Below are 13,572 nucleotides of genomic sequence, written 5' to 3'. Positions count from 1 at the left end.
TGAGACAGAGTCTCACTCTGTGGCCTGAGCTGGAGTGTAGTGGTATGATCTCAGCTCACTGCAAGCTCTGCCTCCCGGATTCAAGCGATTCTCCTGCCTCAGCCTCCCGAGTAGCTGGGATTACAGGCGCCCACCACCACGCCTGGCTAATTTTTTGTATTTTTAGTAGAGACGGCTTTTCACTGTGTTAGCCAGGATGGTGTCGATCCCCAGATCTCGTGATCCACCCGCCTTGGCCTCCCAAAGTGCTGGGATTACAGGCGTGAGCCACTGTGCCCGGCCATTATTGCTGTTGTTACAAAGAATATATTTGCTCAGCAAGCACTGACTGAGTTTAAGCTCCATGTGAGACATTATGTCAATGATATAGAAAAAATCAGTAAGACATAGACACTGACTTCAAGGAGCTCACGATCTATGCCAGCTGGTAGAGGAAGCAAACACACATGACCAACTATAATGCAGTAAAACACATAGTTTGTATGGGAAGGACTTTTAAGGCTGAAATTATAGAAAACAATATCTGTCTCCCCTGTGGCACTGTCAGAAGCAAAATACTAATCCTGTACTGCAATGTTCAGATTCTTTTTTAAAATTATTTTTCAGGCTGGCCACAGTGGCTCACGCCTGTAATCCCAACACTTTGGGAGGTTGAGGCAGGTAGATCACCTGAGGTCAGGAGTTCGAGACCAGCCTGGCCAACCTGGTGATACCCCTTCTCTACTAAAAATACAAAAATTAGCTGGGCATGGTGGCGGGCGCCTGTAATCCCAGTTACTTGGGAGGCTGAGGCAGGAGAATCACTGGAACCCGGGAGGCGGAGGTTGCAGTGAGCTGAGATCGCACCATTGCACTCCAGCCTGGGAGACAGAGTGAGACTCCATCTCAAAATACGTATATATATATATATATATATATTTTTTTTTTAATGGAGGACTAACACACACAAAGTGAACAGATCTTTTATGTATAGCTCAGTGATTATTTACATGCATATATGCCCGTGTAACTACCACTCAGATCAAAATTAGCACTTTTCCAGGATTCTAGAAAGTTCCCTTTTACCTTTTCCTAGTCGATACCTCCCCCAGAGCTAACCACTATTCTGATTCTTGTCACCAACAGATAAATTGTCTGCTTTGAGCTTCATGTAAATGGAATTACACAATTAATGCTTAATAAGTTCTTATTTGGGCAGAAAAGGGGGATAAGAACAGGACCAAGGTAATCAATTTCTAAATAATGAAAGTTTTGCAAATGAATGTATATTTGCCCATATCTCCAAATCAGATAACCCTACTATACAGCTATGTAAAAATCCTGGCGAGAATAAGAAGGAAGCTAAAACATGATAATAAAGGTGATGGGGTTATCACCAGTTAGAAAATACTATGAGAAATATAAATTAGACCAGTACAGCAGCTCACACCTGTAATCCTGGCACTTTGGGAGGCTGAGGTGGGAGGATCACTTGAGGCTAGAAGTTTGAGACCAGCCTGGGCAACACAGTGAGACCCTGACTCTACATAAAATTTAAAAATAGCCAGGCATGGTGGTGCATGCCTGTACCTACTAGGGAGGCTGAGGTAGAAGGATCACTTGAGCCCAGGGGTTGGAGGCTGCGGTGAGCTATGATCATACCACTGCAGTCCAGTCTGGGCAGCAGAGTGAAAATTTGCTCTAAAAATAAAAAAATCAATTAGGCTGGACACAGTGGCTCACACCTATAATCTCAGCACTTTGGGAGGCAAAAGTAGGAGGATACTTGAAGCCGGGAGTTCAAGACCTGCCTGGGCAACATAGTGAGACTCTGCCTCTACAAAAAAAAAAAAAAAAAAAAAAAAAAATGTGCACCTATAGTCCCAGCTACTCAGGAGGCTGAGGTGGGAGGATCACTTGAGCCTAGGAGTTGGAGGCTACAGTTAGCCTCCACTGTTTACACCACTGATTACGCCACTGATCACACCACTGCACTCCAGCCAGGGTGACAGAGAAACTAAAAACAAAAATTAAAATTAAAAATCAACTCGAAATTACAGATTCTCCCATGAGCAGTGGTCAGCTGAGCCAACTGGAGAGGAGAGCTAGAAGAAGCTGGAAGGGTGATCTGGGGACATCTTCTGTCTCCTAAACCAGTCTAAAGAACTTTGCCACCAGTGGGGCAGAGGCTGCCTGGGACTGGGGGACTTGTGAAAAAAACTAAAGATTAAAAGGCTCTCACTGCAGACTGACTCTGCCTGTTCTCTTCATACTTTTTTGGGATTCACCTTCTTTATCCTGTTCTAGAAATGTGCTGGACAGAAGGAGGTGGGTGGGAGGGATATGCCCACAGCCTAAGGAAACAACCAGTTAAAACGTTTGCAGCAATCTATGTTTTTCCCTTTGTTCAGGTTACTACTTTGGGATTGTGATGATCGAAGCTACAGCTACTACGTTGAGGTTTCTACCAACCAGCAACAGTGGACCATGGTTGCTGACAGAACTAAAGTCTCCTGCAAGTAAGTTGTATCTTTTCAGACATTTATTCCTATTGAAAAGTCTTCCCAGTGGATTGGGAGGCTCCAAAGAAGATTCATAGACTCACCAAATTACATTCTTATTTGGAGGTGGAAAACACACTCCAGTGATCTTCTCTTCAGTTTTGACTATTAAATACTTACATGAAATTTACTTGATGTCACCAAACAGGGTTTCTCTATTCTGTGGTGTGAATTTGACTCACACTTTTGAAAATGACATGTGTGCCTAAATAGCGAAAAAAAAGATACTTTCCTTATGCAATCCTCTCTCAGACCCCCCACCCTGCCGCACCCACCATACCCCACACTACTTTTTTTTTTTTTATACTTTAAGTTCTAGGGTACATGTGCACGATGTGCAGGTTTGATACATAGGTATACATGTGCCATGTTGGTTTGCAGCACCCATCAGCTCATCATTTACATTAGGTATTTCTCTTAATGCTATCCCTCCCCTAGCCCCCCACCCCACGACAGGCCCCGGTGTGTGATGTTCCCCACCCTATGTCCAAGTGTTCTCATTGTTCAATTCCCACCTATGAGTGAGAACATTTTTTAGGATTGTTTTCTTCCTTAGAGAACTTTGCTGAAGCAATACATACTTTAGTAGTATTCCCCACACTCATAGCATTCTCAGGGCTAGCGTCAATATTTATTTATCTCATCTCGTTAACTATGCTATTACTCAAACTAAGGAAAGCCTTGTACCTTATTTCTCCACATGCAGACAGAGGCATTTAATGCATATGGCACTGGGGCTGTTTGGACTTGTCTGCTTGCAGCAGAAGATAGGAGGAAGGAGTCTGTGGGTTCTGAGCAGCCTAGAATCATGGTACATGAAAAGAGCTCAGTGCCTCTTTGTGTAGAGCCAGAATCTCTAATAGGCAAGGTGGAGCAAATGCGTTTCTCTTTTTCTTTTTCTTTTTAAAATTGAGATATAATTCGCATACCATAAAATTTATACTTTTTAAGTGTACAATTGAGTGGTTTTTAGTATATTCACAGTGTTGTGCAACCATTACTGTTATCTAATATTCCAGAACATTTTCATCACCCCAAAAAGAAACATCTTCCCCATTAGCAGTCACTCCCCATTTCCCTCCAACTCTCCCAGCCCCAGCATCCAATAATCTACTTTCTGTCTTTTCTTTATGGATTTGCATACTCTGGACATTTCATATAAATGGAATCATAGGCCGGGTGCGGTGGCTCAAGCTTGTAATCCCAGCACTTTGGGAGGCCGAGGCGGGCGGATCACGAGGTCAGGAGCTCGAGACCACGGTGAAACCCCGTCTCTACTGAAAATACAAAAAATTAGCCGGGCGTGGTGGCGGGCGCCTGTAGTCCCAGCTACTTGGAGAGGCTGAGGCAGGAGAATGGCGTGAACCCGGGAGGTGGAGCTTGCAGTGAGCCGAGATTGTGCCACTGCACTCCAGCCTGGGTGACAGAGCGAGACTCCGTCTCAAAAAATAAAAAAATAAAATAAAAATAAATGGAATCATATAGTATATGACCTTTTGTTCCTTGCTTCTTTCACTTAGCATAGTGTTTTCAAGGTTCATCCATGTTGTAGCATACATCCGAATTTCATTTTTTTATGGCTGAATAGTATTCCATTGTTTGCATATACCACATTTGTTTATCCATTCTTCAGTTGATAAACATTTGAATTGTTTCCATTTCTTGGCTATTATGAATAATGCTGCTATGAACATTCCTGTACAGGTTTTTATGTGAACATATATTTTCAATTCCTTTGGGTATATATCTGAGAGTAGAACTGCTGGGTCATAGGATAACTCTGCGTTTAACTTTTTGAGGACTGCCAGAATTTTTCATAGCAGCTGCACCATTTTCCATTCCCACCAGCAGTGGTTGAGGGTTCTAATTTTTCCACATTCTCACAAGCACTTGCTATTGCGCATCTTTTTGACCATAGCCATCCTAGTAGGGATGAAGTAGCATATCATTATGGTTTTCATGTGCATTTCCCTCATGGCTAATGATGTTGAGCATCTTTTCATGTGCTTACTTGGGGTGGGGGCAGGGTCTCACTCTGTTGCCCAGACTGGAGTGCAGTGGTGCAATAAAGTCTTACTGTAACCTCAAACTCCTGGGCTCAAGTGATCTTCCCACCTCAGTCTCCCAGACCACTGAGACTATAGCTGCGTGCCACTGTGCCCGGCTAATTTTTTTTTTTTTTTTGTAGAGACAGCACCTCACCATGTTGCCTAGGCTGGGCCAAGCTTTCTTAACAGTATTAATGATGGCCTGTTTGATGCAATGTCTGACACCATCACCATTATTATTGTAGTAATTATCAGCAATATATATATATCGGTTAGGTTAACTCTTGCTACTGTAACAAATAAGCTTCAGTATTTCCGTGGCTTAATACAATAGTTTATTTCTCAGTCATGGGACAGTCAGTGTGTTCCTAGTTAAGTGATTTTCCCAGAAGTGACAGGAACCCAGTCAGCTTCTTTCTTGTGGTTCTGCCATCTAGGTCCTCCTCAGCATCAGCGACATTTAGCTGGCAGGAGAAAGAACAGAGAAGGTACACCTAGTTCTGAAAAGCCTTGCTCTAGGGGTAGCATGCATGCCTTCCACTCACATGCCACTGAGATGAACTAGTCACATTGTCATACTAGATGCTACTATGGCTGGGAAATGTAGTCAGTTCCTGGTTGGGTAGCCACTTCCCAGTGGAGCACAGATCTTGTTACCATCTCAGCCTCTTCTTCCAGAAGCAGAGCTGAGATTTAAATCCGGGTTCTTGCCACTATACCACATTGCCTCTTAGGACTCAAAACACTGCTAAAGAGGACGTACCGAGCTAGATGATGAAAAGGGGGAAACAAAGTGGTTCATTTATCCCAAGCTCCTGGAACCCTTTTTATACAATAGGAGGGCCTCCACGGCCCATGAACAACTATGCATTTGTCTTTCCAGAGTCTTTGCTTATTGGGTCCACAGCCCCCAGACCAGACCTTGTACTTCCTCGAAGCTTGTCATCTTGTGCTTGTCTCACCCACCACTGGCCTCTTTTGTCATTTATTGTTGTAAACTAGATTCCTCTTCTCTTTTATGTCCCTCTGTTAAAGGTTGACATGGTTTGGCTGTGTGTCCCCACCCAAATCTCATCTCAAATTATAATCCCCACATGTCGAGGGAGGGACCTGTAATCCCCATGTGTTGAGGGAGGTGACTGGATCATGGGGGCAGTTTCCCCGATGCTGTCCTTGTGATAGTGAATGAGTTCTCATGAGATCTGATGGTGTTAGAAGTGTTGGGAAGTTCTTCACTCTTCTCTCTCCTGCTGCTTTCTGAAAAAGGTGCTTGCCTCCCCTTCGCCTTCTGCCATGATTGTAAGTTTCCTGAGGCCTCTCCAGCCGTATGGAAGTGTGAGTCAATTAAAGCTCTTTGTTTATAAGTTACTCAGTCTCGGATATTTCTTTATAGTAGTATGAAAACGGACTAACACAAAGGTGCTATACAATGTGGGTGTTTTGTTGTCGTTGTTGTTGTTGTTGTTGTTGTTGTTGTTGTTGTTGTTTGAGACAGAGTCTCACTCTGTCGCTCAGGCTGAAGTGCAGTGGCATGATCTCGGCTCACTGGAACCTCCGCCTCCTGGGTTCAGGTGATTCTCCTGCCTCAGCCTCCTGAGTAGCTGGGATTACAGGTGTGTGCCACTGCGCCAGGCTAATTTTTATATTTTTAGTAGAGACAGGGTTTCACCATGTTGGCCAGGCCAGTCTTGAACTCCTGACCTCAGGTGATCCACCCGCCTTGGCCTCCCGTAGTGCTGGGGTTACAGGCGGGAGCTACCGCGCCTGGCCCCATGTGGGTTTTTAACAAGAGCTGATTGACTAACTGTTGACCAGGTACGTGTCATATTCATTTTGTATTTAGTTAAATGGGGACTTTTTTGGTTTCAAAGTCTCGTTCACTCATTAGATCCTCTTCTAGTAGCTTTGCATTAAATTATCAACATCTTTTTCTCTTTTAAAATTTTTTTTTCATTGGTGGATTTAAAAAATTCGTATGTTTTAAACTTTGTATAGCACTTAGATGCGATAGCAGTGTTTTACAAATTAATAAATAAATAATACATTAGAAGAACAAAAGTAGTAATAAGAAGGCAAATACGCCTGTTAACCTTGTAAGAATCAATGGAACCAGAGGTTATGATTTTACGTTTATAGGCGTAACTTGAATGTATTGTACCTCCCTTTTTAAAGTTAGGTCTTAAGAAATATAGAAGATATGTAAATGATAAAAGACAAAAGGTTTTTCTTTTTAACTAATATGCTACAGAGCAGACCTCAAGAAGAGGACTCTATTAGTTTCAAGAATTGTAGTCTGCTCTTTATTGAAATAGAGTGTGTGCATTTATAAATGAAATTATGTGGAGTTTTGAAAGATCATAGCTCCGCCTCTTGAAAGCATTCTACCTAGTCAAGAAATCAAAACACAGGTTTTTGCTGTCCTCTGAAAAATCCCTGGGAAATGAGGTTCTCCAGTGTCTCCGTTAGTCTCTCTGTTTCAGGAGTGGGATATTTTCCTTCATAGTTCTCCTAAGTCTGCTAGAGTTGGAGCTTCTCTTGGTTTGTTTTCAGGATAAGCAGTCATTTTCTATTATGGATAACTCTGTTTTTATAGTGACTAATTTTTTTAAATTACATTTTACCCCTCTTTCTTCATACAATCTAATCTTGTACCCTTTGACCTGTACCCTTTATTTTCAAAGCTCTCACTTTTTTTTTTTTTTGTCTTTGAGACAGAGTCTCACTCTGTCACCCAAGCTGGAGTGCAGTGGTGTAATCTTGGCTCACTGCAGCCTCCGCTTCCTGGGTTCAAGTGATTCTCCGGCCTCAGCCTCCCAAGTAGCTGGGATTACAGGCATATGCTACCACGGCTGGCTAATTTTGTGTATTTTTAGTAGAGATAGGGATTCACCATGTTGGCCAGGCTAGTCTTGAACTCTGACCTCAGGTGATCCATTCACCTTGGCCTCCCAAAGTGCAGGCATGAGCCACCGCGCCTGGCTGAAATATTTTTATAGTCGAGAAGTTTTAAAAACTAAAAAAATTGTTGAAAGCAGCCTGGCCACAATGGCTCACACCTGTAATCCCAGCACTTTGGGAGGCTAAGATGGGTGGATCACCTGAGGTCAGGAGTTCGAGACCAACCTGGCTAATATGATGAAGCCCCATCTCTACTAAAAATACAAAAATTAGCTGGGCCTGCTGGCATGTGCCTGTAATCCCAGCTACTCAGGAGGCTGAGGCAGGAGAACTGCTTGAACCCGGGAGGTGGAGGTTGCAGTGAGCCAAGATTGCGCCACTGCACTCCAGCCTGGGCAACAGAGCGCAAGCCCATCTTTAAAAAAAAAAAAATTCACACCTGTTTTATTAACAACTTTGCTAACTCCTTGATATAAAACAAATGAGAAATTTAGCTCATTTAACCACTCCTCATTTTTGCTAGTTATGTTTTTTAGTTCTGTTAGTATTTATCTTTTAAAATTAAACAATATACTTAAACCTCTATTATTATTATTTTTTTTTTCTGAGACATAGTCTCTCTCTGTTGCCCAGGCTAGAGTGCAATGGCGCGGTCTCGGCTTACTGCAACCTGTGCCTCCTGGGTTCAAGTGATTCTCCTGCCTCAGCCTCCTGAGTAGCTGAGATTACAGGCACATGCCACCACGCCCAGCTAATTTTTGTAGTTTTAGTAGAGGGGTTTCACCAACAGGGTTTCCCCACGTTGGTCAGGCTAGTCTCGAACTCCTGACCTTGTGATCCACACACCTCGGCTTCCCAAAGTGCTGGGATTACAAGCGTGAGCCACTGCGCTCGGCCTAAACCTCTGTTTTTTGATCCATCAGTTATAGACAATATTTCTCGACTCTTTACTACATTGATGAAGAAATTACCACCCACTACATTTTCCTCTATTTTTCCCGTTCTACTTCTCATCTTCTGTTAGCTGCTTTACTATATTGACACTGTGATAGTTATTTTTTGTTCTATAACTTATAGTTAAATCATCTATGTGTTAACTATAAATTGATCCTGAAAAGGGAAAAACACTAAGAACTCATCATAGTGTAATGATTATACTATATATATATAAAATGATTATACAGCACCAGGGAAGAAATACCTGGTGCTGTCCTGGGGGCGTGCTATGTTTCCCATTCTGTCTCCTAGGTGAATATGAAGCCAATTATAGCTTGTTTGGGTCTGTTGAGCCTGAACATTTAGTTAAAAAGATTGCTATAATCCCAGCACTTTGGGAGGCTGAGGCAGGAGGATTGTTTGAGGCCAGGAGTTCAAGACCAGCCCCAGCAACATAGTGAGACCCTGTCTCTACCAAATAAATAAAATGTGAAAAAAAAAAATTAGCCAGATATCATGGCACACACCTATAGTTCCAGCTACTTAGGAGGCTGAGTGGGGAGGATTGCTGAAGCCAGGAGTTCGAGGTTACAGTGAGCTAAGATCACACTACTGCACTCCAGCCTGGGTGACAGAACAAGAGCCTGTCTCAAAAAGAAAGAAAGAAAGAAAGATCACTCATGGCCATTGCAGAGAACAAATCTATAGGTAATTTTTTTCAGAAAAGGGATATAGAAAACAAATTTTCAGAACCCCAGCATATCTGAATCATAGTTTGGCTGGGTATAGAATTCAGTTTTTTCAGAAGTCTGACAGCTTGGATTTATTGCCTTCTAGTATCTAATGTTGCAGATGAGAAATCTGATGTCAATCTGATTCATGTTCTTTGCAGTAATTTATTTTTCTCTATAGAAGCCTTTAGGGTCTTCTCTTCACCCCAGTACTCTCAAATTTCACAGTGACATGGCTGGATGTGGGTCATTTGTCATTCATCCTGGTCAGTTTGCTTCGGTATGGAAATCTGCCCAGTTCTCCTCGATTTATAAATGAGTAATATTTCATGTGCATATCATTTTCTCAAAATTCACCAAAATTTTTCATTTACTAATGTCCTCTCCAATTTGCAACCTTTTTGAATGTATTCTCTTTGCGTTTCTTTGATGGCATGTCAGTGGTTTCCAGGAAGGGAGAGCAAACTGTGCCTACAATGTCAGCCATCTTGGACCTGAATTCCCAAAAGCACCACGGCTTGTGCTGAGTTGTAGTCAGCTGTTGATAGTCCCCAGTGACCCCAAGTCATTTTCCTTACCTTTTGTGTGCTTGGCTGTGCCTCTGCCATGTTATATAGTTGTCTTGTTTCCTGTCAGAGTATACTCCCTCACATATTGTCCTCATTTGCATTCATTTTTTAAACAATTTCTTTGCTTTGTCATGGTCCCATTGAATAGTAATTCTGTCTGCCAAAGTATTAGTGACCTCAGCCATCATCTATCCAAAACTGTGCCCTTCGCAAACATTTCGGCAAATACAAACGATTAGATAAAAAGAATTAGGTAATGAAAATTTTCTTTTTCCACTTGAGAATTCTGTAGTCCTAATATGGAACTACCTAGTCTTTCTAGCTTTTAGCTTCTAATTTTATCACAAACTTTCTATTTCCTGCCAGATTTACCATCTAAATTCCCTTCTGAATAAATTTTTCCCCCAATCTAGGTGTTTATTAAAAATGATGCTGCAAAGAGTTTTTTTAATAACTTAAGGAAATACCTAAGATTTTTTAAAAGCAGTGTACAAAATTATAGAAGTATTATCATAAGTAGGAAGAATTATGGAAGAAGAAAACCAAAAGGAAATATGCCAAAATATTAATAATGGTTGACTTTGTATAAGGGATTACGGAAATTATTTCTAATTTTCAACATTTTTCTGACCAATTTACATGTATTTCTTTTAAAATCTAAAAACACTTTACTTGAAAAAAAAATTTTTTTTTTGCTAGAGCCATAAGTGTTTTATGGATGCTTGTCCTTGCCATTATTTGAGTAGCATATGCTGGCAGAGTGGCATGGTTTATTCACTGCCAGCAGTAAATCAACAAAATTAAGTGCTATACATAGCAATATCCCAGCAGCTCTTCAGAACCTTGCCATTTAGCCCAAGCACGAGCTGTGTTTCCCTGGAAAGGACACTCCAGCCACATTTTCCTTATGCTTCTCTCGATGGGCTCCTTAAAGCCCGCTTCTCTGAGAGTACTTTCTTCTGCCTTTCCCTGGGACACCCAAAGTTCATTCCCATCTGAGTTTGCCCTCTCCAAGGGCCCTGGCCTACTTGGCAGGTTGGAGCACCTCCTTGGAGCAGGCAATCTCTACAGCAACCTAATGTTGGGAAGTTTCTCCCCTGTGCCTTCCCTGAGAAGCACCTTGACTGTCTCTGTATCACCTGGAAAGACCTCTGTGGAGTCCACCCGTCTGCTGCCTGGTCTTCAGCATGATTATATTCATATCCGAGAAGCACGGTGTGTCCCCTTGCTGAATGCACTGCCACTTAGTCCTGGGATCTGTTTCTGTATATGCTATTTATTCCCTAGGAATGGTAGAAAGAGGAACATGTTTCTTCTTCTAAGTGCTGCAGTGGCTGAGGACAACAGGATAAATTAAAGGTGGAGAGTTATAGCCTCAGTAAAGTCTTCCAAAGTATAGCAAGATTGAAAAATGGTACATTTAAACCTACAGACAATTTACTTTGCCTGTGATTTTTTTTTTTTTTTTTTGCATCTTCTTTGCCATTGTTAGTGACAATGTTGAGAAAGGTTTGTTATTTGTTTTTTGCCTGCTTTCTTTTTTTTTTTTGCACACAAAACAATAAACATTTTCTAAAAGTACATACAAACAAAAAGATGCATATCAAACATATTAGGAAGGTTGCACATGGGAAGACGGGGAATAGAAATGGGGGGTGGGAACTAAAGAAATGAGAGAGGGACTTTGTATGCATCAATGATAATAACTCAATCCTCTATTTGACAAAGAAGAAGGAGAAGGAAGAGGAAGAAAAAGAAAGTGGGATAAAGGATCAGAAAGGGAGGAAAATAGAAAAAATTATTAGAGTATGACTCCAGGGTAGACCTGTTTTGTTGTCGCTTGGTTGGTTGGTTGGTTTGTCAGTTGTATTTTTCATGTTTCGCCATGTTGGCCAGGCTGGTCTCGAACTCCTAGCCTCAAGTGATCAACCCGCCTTGGCCTCCCAGAGTACTGGGACTATAGGCGTGAGCCACCCAGTCCAGCCGCCACATTGCTTCTGGCCTCTGTGGTAGACCTCCCAGACGGGGCGGCCGGGCAGAGGCGCTCCTCACTTCCTAGAGGGGGTGGCAGCCGGGTAGAGGGGCTCCTCACTTCCCAGACGGGGCGGCCGGGCAGAGAGGCTCCTCACTTCCCAGACAGGGTGGCTGGGCAGAGGCGCTCCTCACTTCCCAGACGATGGGCGGCCGGGCAGAGACGCTCCCCACCTCCCAGACGGGGCGGCCGGGCAGAGGCTGCAATCCCAGCACCCTGAGAGGCCAAGGCAGGAGGCTGGGAGGCGGAGGCTGCAGCGAGCCAAGACCACGCCACCGCACTGCAGCCCGGGCAACACCGAGCACCGAGTGAGCGAGCCTCCGTCTGCAGTCCCAGCACCTGTAGAGGCCGAGGCGGGCAGAGCACTGGAGGTCAGGAGCTGGAGAGCAGCCTGGCCGACATGGCAAAACCGCGCCTCCAGCCAAAGGAGAAAAACCAGGGAGGGGTGGTGGCGCGCGCCGGCAATCCCAGGCAGCCCGCAGGCCGGGGCAGGAGAATCACGGGAGGCGGACGCAGGGAGTCTGCAGCGAGCCGAGTGTACTCCAGCCTGGGCCACAGAGGGAAGAAAAGAAAAAGAAAGAAGAAAGAAAGAAAGAAGGAAAGGAAGGGAGGGAGGGAGGGAGGGAAGGAAGGAAGGAAGGAAGGAAGGAAGGAAGGAAGGAAGGAAGGAAGGAAGGAAGGAAGGAAGGAGGGAAGGGAGGGAGGGAAGGGAGGGAGGGAGGGAGGGTTTCTTAATCTCACACTTAACAAAACTTTGGGTTGGTCCAGGAGGTCACTGCTAACCATGTGATTTGGAGGTTTGTGTAAAGAACTTGATGTCACAAATAAGATGCAACAGAAAGAAAGCAGGATATAAAGGAGGAAATGCCTTCCTCATTGATACTGATGATGATGAGACATAGTTCATAGTTGGGTGACATGTTAGTTTCCAAGAAGATTGAAGCACTTGACTGTTGCATAAATCCCATATTGGTAATAACAGCCAGGGCTGTTGTCCTCAGATTTTTCTGCCCTGCCAGGTTGGAGAAGTATGTTTGCTTGTTCCTTCTAGAAGTGTGAGCCAATTAATGAGCTCTGGTTGTGTAACTGTCACTTTTGAAATGCTCAATGAAGATTTTATTTTTCTCTTTTCATACTTAATTCCATTTTTCTACACAGCATTTGACAGTAATGAAAAAAGCCAGCCATGTTCTTTTCTGTTTTTTTTTTTTTAAAGGGCAAACATTGATGTTAATTTTGTCAAGAGTTTTAGAACTTGAACAATGAAGAAACGTACCTGTAAGAAGAATGGTTTCAAAAAGTGAGGAATGAAGAAAATAGCAGATTTTAGACAATACACACACACACACACACACACACACACACACACACATATGTACGCGCGCGCGCGCCAAGTCTGACCCTAGGCAGATCCTTGTGTTAATGATGAGATATCAGCAGGCTTGCCCTACAGAAGTCATCTATACGTTAGGCCACACTTGGAGACACCAGTTACTCACACTTGTTTATGGGGTTATGAAGTACCTAAAGCTGATGCTTATTTTAAAAGAGAAAATAGCAATAAAGAGTCAGCCAGTCATACCTGCACATTTAAAGGGGACTTATCTTTTGTATTGCAGGAAGTTTTTATTAAAAATTTACCCAAACATTGGGAAGCATGTGGAAAGTAGATTTTGATGCTAAGTATGTGAATTGCCTGAGTCCTAAATTTAGAGCTGCCAGCAGATCCTGTGGACCTCCACTGGGAGGCTCCTCTCTACCCAGAACATTTGGAAGTTAAAGGAGCTAGAAGGAAATGAAGTCCTCTTGGGTAGCAAA

General features: G+C 43.1%; 1 protein-coding gene across 14 annotated transcripts in view; it reads left to right on the top strand.

Moving 5' to 3' along the window:
* Window positions 1–13,572, top strand: part of BTBD9 (BTB domain containing 9) — a 507,047-nt gene that overhangs the window by 390,697 nt on the left and 102,778 nt on the right. For all 14 annotated transcript variants that reach the window (XM_063632289.1, XM_063632296.1, XM_063632291.1 and 11 more), the window contains one exon: window positions 2,391–2,498. In XM_063632289.1, the coding sequence (XP_063488359.1) occupies window positions 2,391–2,498 (108 nt within the window). The remainder of the gene's footprint in view (window positions 1–2,390; window positions 2,499–13,572) is intronic.

Source organism: Symphalangus syndactylus, chromosome 23, assembly GCF_028878055.3.
Source record: "Symphalangus syndactylus isolate Jambi chromosome 23, NHGRI_mSymSyn1-v2.1_pri, whole genome shotgun sequence".
Classification (NCBI taxonomy): Eukaryota; Metazoa; Chordata; class Mammalia; order Primates; family Hylobatidae; genus Symphalangus; species Symphalangus syndactylus.
The sequence above is the reverse complement of the archived record's forward strand: the minus strand, read 5'-3'. Positions and strand labels throughout refer to the sequence as shown.